At 41.0% G+C, this 17611-nt stretch overlaps 1 protein-coding gene across 1 annotated transcript; it reads right to left on the bottom strand.

Annotated features, from left to right (window-relative positions):
• Positions 1–42: 42 nt before the first annotated feature.
• LOC124017549 (myelin transcription factor 1-like) lies at positions 43–11110 on the bottom strand (the record flags this gene model as incomplete). Its single annotated transcript, XM_046332768.1, has 7 exons — positions 11004–11110; positions 2027–2121; positions 1324–1378; positions 1170–1200; positions 849–911; positions 420–673; positions 43–245 (listed from the first exon to the last, which is right to left on the bottom strand). Coding segments are annotated over exons 1-7 (726 nt in total), but the record flags the coding sequence as incomplete, so codon positions are not given.
• Between the last annotated feature and the right edge of the window lie 6501 nt (positions 11111–17611).

Genomic DNA, 17611 nt, shown 5'->3' on the forward strand with positions numbered 1-17611 from the left:
CTCCTCCTCCTCCTCCTCCTCCTCCTCCTCCTCCTCCTCCTCCTCCTCCTCCTCCTCCTCTGTGGCCTGTATCTCTGCCACTGCTTGCACCTCCTCTTCACGTCTGTATGTTGCTGTCTCTGCCTCTGTTTCTGCTTCTGCCTCTGTGTCCTCCTGCAGAGCCTCTGCTTCAGGTGCAGCTATGGTGTCGAACTTGACAGATGTCTCTTTTTCTGTGTCTTCGGGTAACACCTGAGCGCAATTGGCTGTGTGCAGTGCAGAGTTGATAGGTTATTGCTAAAGAGAAAGCTGTTCCCTATATTTGTCTTTCCATCATTACTTACTTTAGTATCATTATCAATATATACCACTGTAATAGCTAATAACAATCCATGATAAATGTGATATTTTCCTTGGATCCTGGTCTTCTCTTGACTCACCTTTCATGGACTCCAGTGGGTTTGGCATTTTGTTATTTTCTTTCTCTTTCTGTTCCTCATCCTCTGACTCCTCCTCCTCCTCCTCATGCTCCGCCTCACTGCCAGCATCACTGTCTGCTGCGTTGAAACCCTCGTCCATGGCCAACTTCAGGGACGGGGACTTTTTCTTAGGGGCGGGCTGATTCTCTTCTGCCTCTGCCTCTGCCTCTGCCTCCGCAAGTTTCCTCTTCTTCACTATTGGGCAACCGAGAACGCTGTGGGTGCGGAGATGGTAAGAGACTATTGAATTCCCCTTCAAGTGTATATTTTACACTATACGTTGAATTTGTTATCAATGACCCAAAGTTGAGATGTATTTAAAAAACTGTGTTAGCATAGGAACTTGAGTGCTAAGAGTTAGTGGTAGTTAGTACAGTTAGTATATCATACCTTTTGTGTCGTGAATATCTCCCACTGACATGGCCTGAACCATCACATCCAGGGGTGGGGCAGCTACTTAGTGATACAAACAGGAAACAAACGTTTGTTTTCTTCATGTTGCGCAATGGATACGTTCAAACTCTGAATGTGCTTTCCAGTTCATCACCAGCCCAGTTTATTTGCTCTGAATATCTGCATGCTCTGGTTTAAGTGCACTGGGCTGGCCTAAACCAATATTACATTTATCAGGACTGGGCTACATGTATACAGTAATAGGAAAAGTGTGTCTGTGAATTTAATACCGTAGCATAAAACATCGTCCTCTCTCACCTTAACTCTGTTCCCACGAGTTCACTGGGTACTGGAGAGTAAAAAGACAAACAGTGAACATCAAAAGACAACCTTTACGCTAAATGCACTCCAAACGAAGCTGTTTCCATTAGTATCATACGTTTGAACGTGCATGTGTGTGGCCCCAGCTCACCTCTGATGCCTTTTGAGCGGGTCCGTGTTCTTGTTTCTGCTGCTTCCTGACTCATCTGAAACACAAAGTGTTATGACAGTGCACTCACTACCTCTCTTTCTCTCTTTCTTTCTCTCGCTCTCTTTCACTCACTCACTCACACACATACATACATACTACATAGGCACACAGGTACACATATTGATGCTCATACACACACACATACACAGCTTCACTTTTTGAGTGACTTCTCTACAATTATTCTCCATCATCAATCCATACAGTACCTCATTGCAAGTACCATGGCAGTATCATTTTGTCCCCCCCCCCGTCTTCCTCTTCCCACACACAAGTATTTTAAAGCACAGATACATCCATAACCAAACACATACACATAACATTCATACTGATTTCAAAGTGAGGTGGAACCTCCCCTCATCCTCAATGGAGCAAGATCTGGTTACAGAAGCAGAGTCCTTATCAACTCTAATAAAAGCTTTTAAAAGGAAAAATGTATGACCTCCTTAAGTTTAGGGAGGGAAGGAAGAGGGCGGGAGAGAGGAGCAGAGTGAGATAGATTTGTGTGAAATGGGAGGGTCACGGTTTCTGACACCACTCGTCGGTATAACGAAGCCTTAACTCTCTATTTCTCTCTGGCTCTTTCTCACACAGACACAGGCACACATGTGCACGCACACCAACACACACACACACAGCTTCTCACTTTGATTCGCAGGCTCCTCTTGGTCTCACAGAATCTGCTTATTCTGTCCCCTCGTGTCCACCTCTGGTTCAGCAGCTGGCCTCTGAACTCATTTTCTATTGGAGAGGAGAGACATTGTACACAAAGTCATGGTTATACATCACCAGCATAAAGCATAAATACTTAGTCAGGCCTACATCCTAACCCGTTGCGTACTATATTCTTTCCATGTATGGCAAGTTCATTTCATTACATAATGTAAATTTCATTGGCGGTGTTGTTTGTTGTTGATCTTATTTGAGTACAAAATTTGTTTAAAAAAAAAACAGTGTACACAAAATGATCATTGTAAAGCACCCCAGAAATCATCTCATGTTCAATCTGGACAGAGCTATAGGTATAAAAAAAAGTGGATGGTTCATAAGAGGGTGATAAATAGCCATGACTCTTATTAAATTATTATTATTGTTATTGCACCCACTAGACTGTTGCACCCACTAGGCTATAGAACGATATTCTAATTCTACGATGACACAGCGTTACACCCGTGAACAATGACCAAAAACCAGTCAAAAGTTTGGACACACCTACTCATTCAAGGGCTTTTCTTTATTTTACAATGTAGAATAATAGGGAAGACATCAAAACTATGAAATAACATAGTAACCAAAACGTTACCAAAATCAAAATATATTGTATATTTGAGATTCCTCAAAGTAGCCACCCTTTGCCTTGATGACATCTTTGAACACTCTTGACATTCTCTCAACCAGCTTCACCTGGAATGCTTTTTCCCAACAGTCTTGAAGGAGTTCCCACACATGCTGAGCACTTGTTGGCTGCTTTTTCTTCACTCTGCGGTCCAACTCGTCCCAAACCATCTCAATGTGGTTGAGGTCAGGTGATTGTGGAGGCCAGGTCATCTGATGCAACACTCCATCACTCTCCTTCTTGGTCAAATAGTCCTTACACAGCCTGGAGGTGTGTTTTTGGTCATTGTCCTGTTGAAAAACAAATGATAGTCCTACTAAGCGCAAACTAGATGGGATGGTGAATCACTGCAGAATGCTGTGATAGCCATGCTGGTTAAGTGTGCCTTGAATTCTAAACAAATCACTGACAGTGTCACCAGCAAAGCACCCCCACACCATCACACCTTCTCTTCCATGCTTCACGGTGGGAACCACATATGCGGACAGATTTCCACTGATCTAATGTCCATTGCTTGTGGTTCTTGGCGCAAGCAAGTCTCTTCTTATACTTGGTGTCCTTTTGTAGTGGTTTCTTTGCAAGGCCTGATTCATGCAGTCTCCTATGAACAGTTGATGTTGAGATGTGTCTGTTACTTGACCTCTGTGAAGCATTTATTTGGGCTGCAATTTCTGAGCCTGGTAACTCTAATGAACTCATCCTCTGCAGCAGAGGTAACTCTGAGTCTTCTTTTCCTGTGGCGGTCCTCATGAGAGCTAGTTTCATCATAGCCCTTGATGGTTTTTGCAACTACACTTGAATAAACCTTAAAAGTTCTTGAAATTTTCCAGATTGACTGACCTTCATGTCTTCAAGTAATGATTGTCGTTTATCTTTGCTTATTTGAGCTGTTCTTGCCATAATAAGGACTTGGTCTTTTTCCAAATAGGAATATCTTCTGTATACCACCACTGCCTTGTCACAACACAAATGATTGGCTCAAACGCATTAAGAAGGAAAGAAATTACTCAAATGAACTTTCAACAAGGCATACCTGTTAATTGCAATGCATTCTGAGTGACTGCCTCATGAAGCTGGTTGAGAGAATGCCAAGAGTGTGCAAAGCTGTCATCAAGGCAAAGGGCTACTTTGAAGAATCACAAAAATAAAATATATTTTGATTTGTTTAAAACTTTTTTGGTTACTACATGATTACATATGTGTTATTTCATAGTTTTGATGTCTTCACTATAATTCTACAATGTACAAAATAGTACAAATGTAAGAAAAACCCTGGAATGAGTAGTTGTGTCCAAACTTTTGACTGGTGCTGTATAGCATGGGCACTTGACCCAGCTGTTTCATTTTAGGCCTACTATCTACATCTACATCCACACAGCTATTGCCTCATGTGGGCACCTGGTACCTTGGAGCTCCTCATACATTAGGACTCTTCAACCCTGTGCCTGGAGAGCTACCATTCTGTATGTTTTCGCTCCAACCCTAATCTAGCGCACCTGTTTCTAATAATTAGCTGGTTGATAAACTGAATCAGGTTTGTTTAATCTGTTATTTACAATCGTGTGGCTCAGTTGGTAGAGCATGCAGCTTTCAACGCCAGGGTTGTGGTTTGGACTCCCACCGGAGACCAGTACGTGAAAGTACGAAAATGTATGCATTTACTACTGTAAATCGCGTCTGATAAATTAAAAAATGTCTAACCTACAGGAAGGTAGCTCTCCGTGAACAAGGTTGGGCTGTGTGTGAGATTCTCCCAGAAAAATATGAGAACAATTAAAGAAGGCCTGCACGTGTGTTATCACTAGGATAGCCTACAGTGTTCTAAGATCATGTTGCGTAAAACATGCAGCAATGTGCAAAAAATATTTATAATTTTATACCATATTAGGCCTACCTATGATTACGCCTGCTATATGGATGGTTAGCCCAGTAACTGGTGGTAATTGTGTTATTTGAGGAATAGCCTTTAATAAACCAGTCATGAAGCATATATGCTAAAATATTTAACTGTACAACGGAAATGCATATCCGCTTACCAGAGCAGCTAGCCTACCAAAAGCATAGCCCTCAAACATTCTATTTTTCTTCTGTATTGCACATAATGGAATTAGACCTAAAAGCATACTGTAGGACACATTTGAATAGATTCAACAAAAAATATATGATTGTGGGTTTAAAGAGACGGGGCTTCGTGTCTTTGTTTATCGTTATTGCACAAAAACAGAACGGCGCTCGCTGTCCATGGTGCTAACACGACCTAACACACTCATTCTGTATGAGAGGCTATGGCACCACGCCTTCGATTTAATCAGTCCTTGCTATAGAGAGAGAGAGAGAGAGCCTTCAAATATCAAGCTTGGGTGGGTTTTTCTAGTGCTACTATATTAATAAACTCGTTATAAATGGCACCCTGAGCGCACTTAGCCCCGGGAGATGGTGACATTTGAGGGGCGCATCGGCTCTCGGAAATGTAGCTCCACCTCCCCCGTCTCCTACCGACACACTTTACAGTCATCGACACACAACCTCCTGCGAGCCGAGTAGCAAAGCACTAGGCAAATTATATAGTAACGCAGCAAGTAGGCCCATTGCAAAGCCACTTTGTCACAAAATAACATGCAGGTTTGGGCCTTAATTGGTCACCGAGTGAACATCCACATACAACTGAACTACAAAGACAAAAAACTGAAGAGATAGGAACAAGAAAAGTAGGCAACATTGCGTTTATTAAAGGCCCATGCCTCTCCGGGTTGCAAAAACATAAAGGACTTTCACAATAGCACCCTAAATCGAAACAAATATGCCTGGCTTCAACTATTATTTGATATCTCCTACTTTTTCTATAGGCTCTTCATAATGTTAAGAAAGGATAAACCACAAAATACAATGGCATAGGCTACTGCACAAGGCCTACAGCTTTCAAACTTATCAACATTATGATTTTCTCCAAGTTTCAGTAACCCTAAGCAACACTCAATCGGCTACAAGTCACGCATTAATGTTTTTGCAAACTGTGAACATTATAGCTCATTCTGATACTCATATCAAAACGATAAACGTTTTTTTTCAAGGGGAATATCCAAAAGAGTTCAGTTATTTGTCCGAATTGACATTCTCTGGTCGTTTGGATTACCTTTGGATTAACATAACTGTGTATTCTGCTTTTTCAGTCCATAAGGTATATGATACTGAAGGTTGTGTGAAATAAGATGAGTGTTTTATATAAATGAGCAGCCTAAAGAGACTGCATCTTTAAGAATTAGGACCGGGACGTCCATTACAGAAACCAAAATATATTCGCGAAAGGATAGGTTTACAATCTGATTTCAAACGAATTTGGGGAACATAATAATGTAACTATATACTGCAGAATTGTAAACGTAATATGATTTATAAATAGCCTACCATTATTGAATGGTTCTGGTTGCTTCGTTGTTTTCAAGTAGGCAAAACGGGCTTTCTGGTCCCTATTTCAACAACTTCTGCTCAGCATTGGATACAACGTCCACAACATCCCCGCACCGCCCTCATTGCACGTTAGAGACATCAAACATAATCCGGAGCTGGGTGCTCTTCCGACAGTCTCCAGTTTACAAATGCGGCATTAATTCAACTTTAAATGTAGAATAGCCTACACCAAAATACATAAGCAAAAAAACATGGCTTCATTTGCCTTTGTCAGCGAGAATACGTAATATTGCCTTACCTTTCGCTCATGGTCCCTTGTTCACCCCTCCCCCATACTCTGACATCACCATAGCAAACCCCACAACATAGGCTAAGAGGGGCAGGGCTTCGGGTACTCCAGTTAATTTTTGATATCACTTATCATGGTGCATCAATCATAAATTATCTTTAGACTCGACACCCTCAATCAACATCAGTATTGAGGCAAATCTAAGCACCGTGCAAGGATTTTGAACAGTTCAGTGTCCCGGACAGCGCTTGGGTGGCGCGTGCCTTAGTTTCAGCACCATGGACAGTAGCTCGACCACTCTGCTAAAACTGCCTTCCATAAACATGACATTTGGTCTTATAAGTTTGACAATTACTCTTACAGCTCAATATAAACCAATTTCCAATGCACACCGATAGAAAACCCTACAAAGTTACATTTAAAAACATCGGCTTTTGACGTTATCGTTTATTTAACAAGGCAAGTCAGTAAAGGATACGTTAAGTAATCCCTCTCACCCCACCCCCCCTAAGTTTTAGATGCACTATTGTTAAGTGACTGTCCCACTGGATGTCATAAGGTGAATGCACCAATTTGTAAGTCGCTCTGGATAAGAGCGTCTGCTAAATGACTTAAATGTAAATGTAAATGTAAAGAACAAAATCGTATTTACAATGACGACCAATTGTGTGCCGCCCATGGCCGGATGTGATGCAACCTGGATTCGAACTAGGGACTGCAGTGATGCCTCTTGCATTGAGATGCATTGCCTTAGACCGCTGCGCCACTTGTTCATTGAACACCTCGAATTGCATGGGGTCTGTTATATACAACGTCTTCGTAGCACGTTGTGTTGGCATCCAAAGTATCAAACGAAAAACTTTCGTTTTGATGAAAATAATATAATGTAACAGCAAAAAAAACATCAACTTCAGAAGTAGGTTTAAATATATGTTAATAAATGCTAACATAGCCACGAATATAAGACAGTAATCGAGGTCTATAATCATCAAATCATGCAGCCTATACAAATTTGGAAACCCAATCAATAACTTAGGAATAGGAATAAACTAAAATGAATTAGTAGTTTAGACTTTGGAGTGCATGTAACTAAATGCTTTTACTTATTGGGCATAGGTCTATAGCCTAGCAGGCCTAGTCTATATCCATCAGACGTCCGGTTGCAAAACTAGAAAAAAAATCATCCACATTTTGACACTGTTAAAAATGAAGTAACTTCGAAAGAGTTTTGCATATCTAAAGAGACTCACCTCCTCTTCGGTTACCAGCTGGGGCCTTTTTCTCCCCCATCTAATCTCAGGCACTTCTTAAAGCCCCAGTGCAGATGGACAGCCCTGCTCTGGAATACAATCAGCGTTGGATCTGCTGTGACTAGGACCGGCTGTATAAATATTACATAGGGGGCGACCAACGAGAGGGTAGGCTACACTTTCGACTCCCCGCCAACAGATGGACCAATCTGACAGACTCCCCCACCCCGCACAAAACTTTTTTAATGCGCCTGCAGCCTGACGTCCCCTATACAGAGTTAAGAGCCACTAATCCCTGAAGGGACACAACTTTCCTTTGTCTAACAAAGTGTCTGGACGGAATGTGAGTTCAGGAAATCTTTGGTCAGCACAAAGGGCCTTGAGTGGTTAGGAGTCAACAATTTTTTTCTGTTGATATAATTTCGGTCATGTAGGCTACAGAAACACTTTTCATAAACAGCTGAAAATCAGCAACTGTGTAATTTAATAATATATATTTAATTGACCTTGTCTGCTATATTTATAGAGTGGTGAGGAGACGGAGGAGCTCCGCTGACCCCTAGTGTCCAGAGGTAATTTAGCCATTCATTGTAGTCAATGCACTCTGTCGAGTTGCTATTTTCTCATGTCGATTAACTCGTGACATTCCTCGATTACTCGTGATATTAATACAGTCCGATTTAATCAACAAATATGATAGCCAGTTGAAAAAAAAGGTTAAGGTTACAAGCAGTGGTGTAGTGCAATTTTTATTTATTTATTACATCGTAATTTCTCAATCAAAGTTTGTACTGACAGATGTAGCATTGCATATTATTAGCCTATAGAATATGATTAAAATGCATCCTCCATTTGCAATGTCTGCCTATACTCACATATATTGTCTCAAGAAATGTTATATGTTTAAAACCCCTAAACAGCAAGTTCGGCATAGGTCTACTTAATTTCAAAATAGGCCATCATCACTGTCAATGACAATTCTTCACATTTTACCAGTGAATGCCCAAACTGCGTCTGCATGCCAATCATTTGATCTCAATCAGTTTCATTGGAATATACATTTAGATGACTGTTTCCTGAGCAAGATAGACCAGATGGTGTTAACAAACAAATCGAAGCACGCATATTGTCTAGTGGCGCGCGCTGTTGAGCTTTGAGCCGCATGAGAAAATAAATGCGACTATTCAGCTTCAGTTTACTATCCTAAAATATCACTAGAAACGATGAGATGTTATGCTATGTTATTATATTCGGTTCTGTTATGTAAAATATTCATTCATCGTTAACCTACGTGATCTTGCGGGACATTGATTTAGCTTCAGAAATAGGCTAATTTTCCAGAATATTTTTTTACCAGCTCCGTGTATTCTCAAATTGAAAAAGGTGAGGGTCGCGCTCTGGCAGCACTTAATTCCTCGGTACAAGACTGTGTAGGCCTACATTTCAAGCGGTGTTGGCAAAATCACTACATATCCCGTCGAGCCAAGCGGGGAGAGGCTGCCCGTTTCCACAGTTCCAAGAACAGTCCAGCAAACCCTAAGTCAATAACGCCGGTGGAGCCCAAATCTGAACATTGATCCGATTTAAGTACCAGTGATATTTATTAGTTTTATTTAATCTTTATATAACTAGTCAAGTCAGTTAAGAACGAATTCGTATTTACAATGACGACCTAGGAACAGTGGGTTAACTGCCTTGTTCAGGGGCAGAACGACAGATTTTTTACCTTGTCAGCTCGGGGATTCGATCTTGCAACCTTTCGGTTACTGGCCTAACCACTAGGCTACCTTCGCCACTGTCGTTCTCCAACCAATCATGACGCTTCATCAAAACAATACAACAATAAATAATGTAAATTTATTTCCAGCGATGTTTTTGTTACATGATTGTATAAGTTTATGAAGTTTGGAAATGAGGACGAAAACTAGCACAGTTCAGCTAGTTTAGCCAGGGAAGACGGTCGTCACTAGTTACCACAACCATAAAGTCATAACCCCCATTTACAATGTATCTTCTTAAAATATTATTTCAAACCTAACCCAAACTTTAACGCTGACCTCACTGCGTGTTAACCTTATACCTAACCCTAACCTTAAATTAATACAAAAAAGCAAATGTTTTGTTTCCCTGAATGTTTACGATAGAGCCAATTTAGATTTTGTAGATGTGGTAAATATTGTGAACGAGGGAAAAGCAGAGAAAAATAGTTCGGATTTAGTGCACAATTCAGGAGACAGATTGTGGTTGTCATGCCCGGAGCTGGAGGCGAAAACTTTGATTAAACGTTTCAGAGACTGAATTAAATCAGATGACCTATATTTAAGGACAGGGAAAACACTACTGAAATCAGCTGTAACTGTCAACATTACAACAAAGCTTAAAACATGTTTGAGTGAACCCTGAATAGAGAAAATGATTGGTGAAGTCACTTCCTGACATGGTAGACTCCTCCTCCTCACTACTCTATAGCTGCCGTACATTTTGGGTTAAAATGACAATGTGTAAGTAGAGTTCACGAGTTATTGTAAATTAAATACAAAGCAGTCACCTTGACATAATTAGACTGTTTAAATAAAGTGGACGCAACCTGTTTGTGTCTAGTAGGCCTAGTGGCTTGAAGATGTTAGCCAATAGATGGGTCAGCTGACAATTCACAAAATTGATGTGCGCGCATCCACGGGGCAGAAGCCAGCATGTTGTGATTCTTGGATGGCCAGTTTGCTAGCAGGAATTACAAACTGCCATGTGAGGAATTGGATTGTTTAATCTTGTTCTTGATACCATCATGTCTTGTTTTGAGGTGTTTTGAATTAAATTCGCTAGCTAGCTAAACAACAGCTGTAACCATGTATTCGGGAGACTACAAGTGCCCATTGTGCAAATGTATTTATGTTTTCAATAAACAGTGGAGACTAAATATTCACTAGTTTACATGTTGGCAACATTCTAAGCCAACCCTGTCTGTTTTCTCCCATTGATAAACCAACCCGTTTATCCATCCTAGTGATAAACCAATGCAAATACTGACACTTTCCTTACAACCAATAGGCTACTGTGTCCTTAAATGAGTCATTTGGCTATACAGCCTACGAAATTAACAAGTAAGTATTGGATTAAACATCTATAGGCTATATCAAATAATGCAGCATAAACAGACTATAACATAATTCAAATTATTGAATAAAAAACATGCAAGTTTAGGCTACAACAAAAGAGCAAGACCTATACTAACATAGAAATTAGTGAACGACCGTCACTTCTGCTCCTAACCTGAGTTCAGTTAGCCATCAACACATATCTTACTGAAGAGAGAAAAACAGATAAGACATAGGCTACTTACCTAAAAACGTTTTACACAGCTTCATCTTCTTTGCGGTGAAATTTCCCTTTGCTCACTGCTTCAAAACACAAGCAACTTGACTTCATACTAAATAAAGTTGGTTAGAGAAACTTATCAGTCGGAGAGGGGGTATTGGGCAGCTGTCGGGTTGAACCAATCAGAGGCCACCGGTCCTGTTATTGTTTCATAAAACAGCCAATGAGAGCGGCGCACACTGTCAGCGTTCCAAAACAATGCTCATTGAAAAGGAACACAAAGGGGTCGTGGACCCCAGCAAGTCACAAGTCTAATCCGACTTCTTCCCTTTCTCTCATTGCAACTCCTTAAATATGCTTTAGCTTTCAAAGTGTTACTGAAAACAGTGGTGTAAAGTGCTGAAGTGAAAATACTTTAAAGTACTACTTAAGTAGTTTTGGGGGGTATTTGTACTTTTCTATTTATACTTTTGGCAACTTTTACTTTTACTTCACTACATACCAAAAGAAAATGACATACATTTTACCTGACACCCAAAAGTACTTGTTACTATTTGAATGCTTAGCAAGACAGGAAAATCGTCAAATTCACACACTTATCAAGAGAACATCCCTCCCTGGTCATCCCTACTGCCTCTGATCTAGCAGAGTTACTAAACACACATGCTTTGTTTGTAAATTATGTCTGAGTTTTGGCTACCCGTAAGTAAATTAAAAAAGCTTCAAAAATGGTGCCGTCTGGTTTGCTTAATATAAGGAATTTGAAATGATCTATACATTTACTTATGACACTTAAGTATATTTTAGTAATTACATTTACTTTTGACGCTTAAGTATATTTAAAGCCAAATACTTTTAGACTTTTATTCAAGTATTATTTTACTGGGTGACTTTCACTTTTACTTGAGTCATTTTCTATTAAGGTGTCTTTACTTTTACTCAAGTTTGACAATTGGGTACTTTTTCCACCACTGACTGAAATGAAGCTTTCATTTCTCAGAATGACTCCCTCAGAATCGTGTCAGCAGGTGAAAGGTAGGCACCCTTTTGCTGCAGTATGTAATGAAACTGATTATAATACTGAAGGCGTGTGCAAAAATGCACAATCAGATTCATTTAGTCAATAAACTAAGGTTGGTAGCACTTGTGGTTATAACATGGCAATAGTGTGTCACTCCAGTGTAATATCAGTCTAGTCTATCTAAATGTATAGGTCTAGTAGGCCCACTCATAGGCTAATACAAATTCTGTTCGCCTGCCGTATACCCTTAAATTCAGTGTAGTTATGTTCTTCTTTTAAGGTAATACACCACACAATGTTGTACTATAGCACTGCAACATGCTACAGAAAGGTGTGGAAATTCACTCAAATAGGGGTGAATATGTCCTTCTGTGAGTTGAGACTGAGTGCCCCCCCCTCCCCCCATAGACCCCTATGACAGATGGCCTGCAGATATTGATGACTGCAGGCTGCAGCCCCCCTTCCCCCACCTCCTTTCTGACAGGGCTTCTGGGTTGTCCTCAAGGCATTCTGCAAGCACAAACTTTTGAGAGTTGAGACATGTATTTCTGAGACCTGATTGTGATTACCCTGAAATGAACTTGTTTTTATTTTGTAGTAAATAAACTGTATTTATGTTTTTCATCAATATACTTTAAAAAAAAATCTGATGTTGTATGGGCCTATGGATGGGAGCTGTGAGGAGGCTTGATGACTGATGGCCAAGTCCTGTTATACTGCACGCACATGCACCCCCTGCCCCCTGCACACACACTCAAGTAAGAGTCTGATTACCATAACAAAGGCCGCTCACACTTTGGGGTGGAGCCAGCAGGATGATTTCCAGGCCATTGAGCATGAGGCTGCCTAATGAGCGTGTGTGTGCCGCGCATGTGCTTGTGTATGTGAATAGTGCTAAAAAAGGCCCTTTGCCACAGCTGTCACTCCAGTGTAATATCAGTCTAGTCTATCTAAATGTAATGTAAAAATAAGGACTGCATCAATATCCCTGCAACAATTAAATTATTATTTGAAGATCACATACCCAAAAATAAAATGTCTGTTTTTGGATTTTGTGCGTAGGGATCTATGAAGTGACTCAAAGTCGGAAGACTGTTCTAAAAGCTATAGGTTAAAAAGGTACCATGTGGTAAACAGAAACCTACATTCGGATAAGAATACAACAAGAATGACAAATGTTCTGTTCATAAAAAATAAGTCACACTTAAAATGACAAAATATCGATGACATATTTGGTTTTGCTTTCAAAGCTTTAGTAGTGGGTGGATAGTATTCTGCCAAGCCCTGCCAAATAAGCTTAGCAGATGTCCCAAAGTTTACTTTTTTTGGGGGGGGGGGATACACATAAGGCAATTCTAGGTCTTGTGGCATATTTTGGTTAAACTATCCCCAATTCAATGGAATTGCAACCCTCTGCATCCACAGTGCATTCTTCCATCACATGTACAGCTGATTCTCAAGATCTTGCACACTAATGAGATGCTATTGAGGCCACACTACTACACTGTCTGAGCCAAGGACTACATGCTTTCTGGTAAATTTTGATTACAAAACTGAATATATTTTACATGACATACATGATTTTTTGTTAACTAGTAAATAGTAGCCTGCAGAAAGGTGTGTTTAAATCATTTTTAACTTAACAATTTCTCCTAGTCAGTTTTTGCTATCATGTGGGTTTTAGCTTGATTGAGCCTGCTAACTGAGGAGTGTTAATTCACCTGTTTCAATGCATGTTTCATTTTAAAACATTTATCTTACAAAGGAGTTGTTTAATCTAACTGCTTAACTATTTATCTGTACATGGAATTGTATTCGTTTTTTAAAAACTCATATTTTTCTCATCTTTACAGGAAAATGCCACGGGCACTATTTGATTGTGTGGAGACATTTCACTGCAGCTAATGTAGAAGGAAAAGCTGTGTACATTTGCAAATACTGTGCCAAATCATATGTGAAGAATGCAACAAAGATGCAGAATAATCTGACCAAGTGCATATAGTTCCCACAGCGCTCACAACAAGCAACCTCTGACAAAAGTCCCTCTACTTCTATTCGAGGTGAAAATTATTAATCAGACACCTTATTGATAGCAACAGCTCATGGTCTTCCTGAAACCAGAAGTTTTTTGATTCAATGGAGGAACATAGTCAGGGAAATGCTGATAAATGTCTTGCTTGAGCTGTGTATGCAACTGGTTCACCTCTGATGCTCACAGGCAATGCGTATTGGAAGAGATTTCTGAATGTTCTTCGGACAGCATACACCCCTCCACCCAGACATGCTTTATCTACTCATTTGCTGGATGCAGTTCAACAGAGTTCAAGTGAAGGTCAAGAAAATCATAGAGAAAGCAATCATCAATCATGCAATCATCTCTGATGGGTGGTCGAATGTTCGTGGGCAAGGAATAATTAACTGCATCATCTCCAACCTGCAACCAGTATTCTACAAGAGCACAGACACAAGGGACAACAGACACACCGGTCTCTACATTACAGGTGAGCTGAAGGCAGTCATCAATGACCTTGGACCACAGAAGGTATTTGCACTGGTGATAGACAATGCTGTGAACATGAAGGCTGCATGGTCTAAAGTGGAGGAGTCCTACCCTCACATCACACCCATTGGCTGTGCTGCTCATGATTTGAATTGCTCCTCAAGTACATCATGGCACTGAAATAAATGGATACACTCTACAAGAGAGCCAAGGAAATGGTTAGGTATGTGAAGGGGTCATCAAGTAATAGCAACAAACTACCTCACCAAGCAAAGTGAGAAGAATAAGAGCACCACATTGAAGCTGCCCAGAAACACCCATTGGGGTGGTGTTGTCATCATGTTTGACAGTCCCCTGGAGGGGAAGGAGTCTCTCCATGAAATGGTCAAATCACAGTCTGCTTATATGGACAGACCCATCAAGAGGATCCTCCTGGATGATGTATTTTGGGAGAGAGTGGTAAGCAGCCTGAAACTCCTGAAACCTATAGCAGTAGCCATTGCACGGATTGAGGGAGACAATGCCATCCTGTCTGATGTTCAGACTCTGCTTGCAGATGTAAGAGAAGAAATCCATACTGCCCTGCCCACTTCACTGTTGCTCCAAGCAGAGGAAACTGCAGTTTTGAAATACATCAAAAAGTGTGAAGACTTCTGCCTGAAGCCCATACATGCTGCAGCATACATGTCAGACCCCAAGTATGCTGGCAAGAGCATCCTGTCTGGTGCGGAGATCAACAAGGCCAATGGTGTCATCACTACCATGTCTCGCCACCTTGGCCTGGATGAGGGCAAGGTTCTTGACAGTCTGGCGAAGTACACTTCCAAGCAAGGGCTTTGGGATGGAAATGCAATATGGCAGCCGTGCCAACATATCTCATCAGCCACCTGCTGGAAGGGGCTTGTGATCTGAGGCTCTTTCCCCTGTTGCCTCCACCATCCTCCAAATCCCACCAACATCAGCCCCGTCAGAGCGCAACTGGTCCTTGTTTGGGAACACACGCACCAAAGCACGCAACAGGCTGACCAATATAAGGGTTGAAAAATTGTTGGCCATCTGGGAAAATTTGAGGATTTTTGAGGCTGACAGCGAGACATCCATCAACAAGGTTGGAAAGTGACAGTGAAGATGAGGCCTCGGAGTCTGATGTTCAAGAGGTGGACATTGAGAAGGTTCAGGGAGAAAACATGGAAGCCTGAGGGGAAGACAACCAAAGCTTTAGTTTCTAAGACTATCATTTTACAGATGTATGTTGAAAACGTTTTTGGGAGATGCGATGGATCATTGGGGATAATTCAATATTCCCTTTCTTTTGTTGTTCAGTGAAATCATCCCATGTGAAGAGTCAACTCATTTAATTAAAGTTAATTTGTAACTAAATTGTTTTCTATTTCTATTGGAAGGATTTGCTGTCTCCATATGATATGGTAAACATATCCAATGCAAAAAACATCTACATTTAAATGGTATTAATATTAATTTGCATATATTTCTGTTAATTCCCATATATTCCCTTTAATTCCTGCGGAAAATTTTCACCTCTGAATATTCCCCAAAATATGAATATGACAATGTGTCAACAGTCCTCTGTTTTGATTAATCCCGCAGCTTCCCAATGAGACAATTTGCCTTCTTCTAGATGTTAATGCCACCGGCCCTCATACCCCCCTTCCATCAAACTCGGTGCCCCCCTTCCCCGACCCCACTTTGTACCCCTATTCATACCTCCCTATTTAAGCACACTCACTTCCTGTTCTGATCATTTTTGTTTCTTTCCCCCGGCAATACAGCTGCCCCCATTCCCCCTCCTTAAAAAATAAAGCCTCTGGAAAAATATAAAATCTACTTGCAGACTGCTCAAGCCCATACATTATCACTGTTGGACCTGACATCCTCAAAGATTGAGTGACACCGGCCCACCTTCCGAAGTATCCATGGTCATTTGAAATATACATTCCTGTCGCCATGCCACAGGGTCAAACGACTGGGTGTATAGGCATCAGGCACCCGTAGATCGTTAACCAGGTGTGCTGACCCCCCCCCCCCTTCCCCCTTCTCATCCAACTAGCTGGGCTGAGTTGGCATCTGTATCCAAATGACTTTAATGGTATATAGATCATGTATGGAGGGTGAGGTGATGTACGGACTCCCTCATACTTATGCACTAGGAGGTCAAATGTGTGAGATTATAACCAGCTTTCTATGGCTGTCATCCTTGCAATTGACATTTTTAAGATATCGATTATGAAATTGTTACAAATGAAAAAAATACTTAAAATTAGTAAATCTGTGTACATATTTTGAACAGTACTTCAAAACTGGCATTTCTATTTATACATTTAGTTTTTACTCCTTTTTCTCCCCAATTTCACGGTATCTTGTCCCATCGCTGCAACTCTCGTATGGACTCGGGAGAGGCGAAGGTCGAGAGCCGTGCGTCCTCCGAAACACAACCCAGCCGAGCCGCACTGCTTCTTGACACAACGGCCACTTAACCCGGAAGCCAGCCGCACCAATGTGTCGGTGGAAACACTGTACACCTGGAAACCGTGTCAGCGTGCATTGCGCATGGCCTGCCACAGGAGTCGCTAGTGCGCGATGGGACAAGAACATCCCTGCCTGGACTCAAACCAGGATCTCTAGTAGCACAGCCAGCACTGCCTTAGACCGCTGCACCACTCGTGAGGCCCAAAATGGGCATTTCTGTGTGTTTGTTATTAATGTTTCGGCAGAAGGTAGCCTAGCGGTTAAGAGCGTCCGGCCAGTAACTGAAAGGTTGCTGGTTCAAATCCCCAAGTCGACTAAGTGAAAAATCTAACGATGTGCCCTTGAGCAAGGCACTTAATCCTAATTGCTTGTGTAAATTGCTCTGGATAAGAATGTCTGCTAAATGACTAAAATATAAATGTTTCCCCATGCATGCTCCAACATGTATTTTTTACACACAAATCTAACCCCTCAAATAACACAATAAACAACACAATATTGCATACAATGTTTTCATATACAGTATTAGAATGGATGGATAAATGTTTATGTCTAGATCGCACAGATTGAGAAAATGTATTAATGCTTTCAAAAATGTTTAACGTTATACAATAACGAAAGATTT

Source organism: Oncorhynchus gorbuscha, linkage group LG03 (genome assembly GCF_021184085.1).
Source record: "Oncorhynchus gorbuscha isolate QuinsamMale2020 ecotype Even-year linkage group LG03, OgorEven_v1.0, whole genome shotgun sequence".
Classification (NCBI taxonomy): domain Eukaryota; kingdom Metazoa; phylum Chordata; class Actinopteri; order Salmoniformes; family Salmonidae; genus Oncorhynchus; species Oncorhynchus gorbuscha.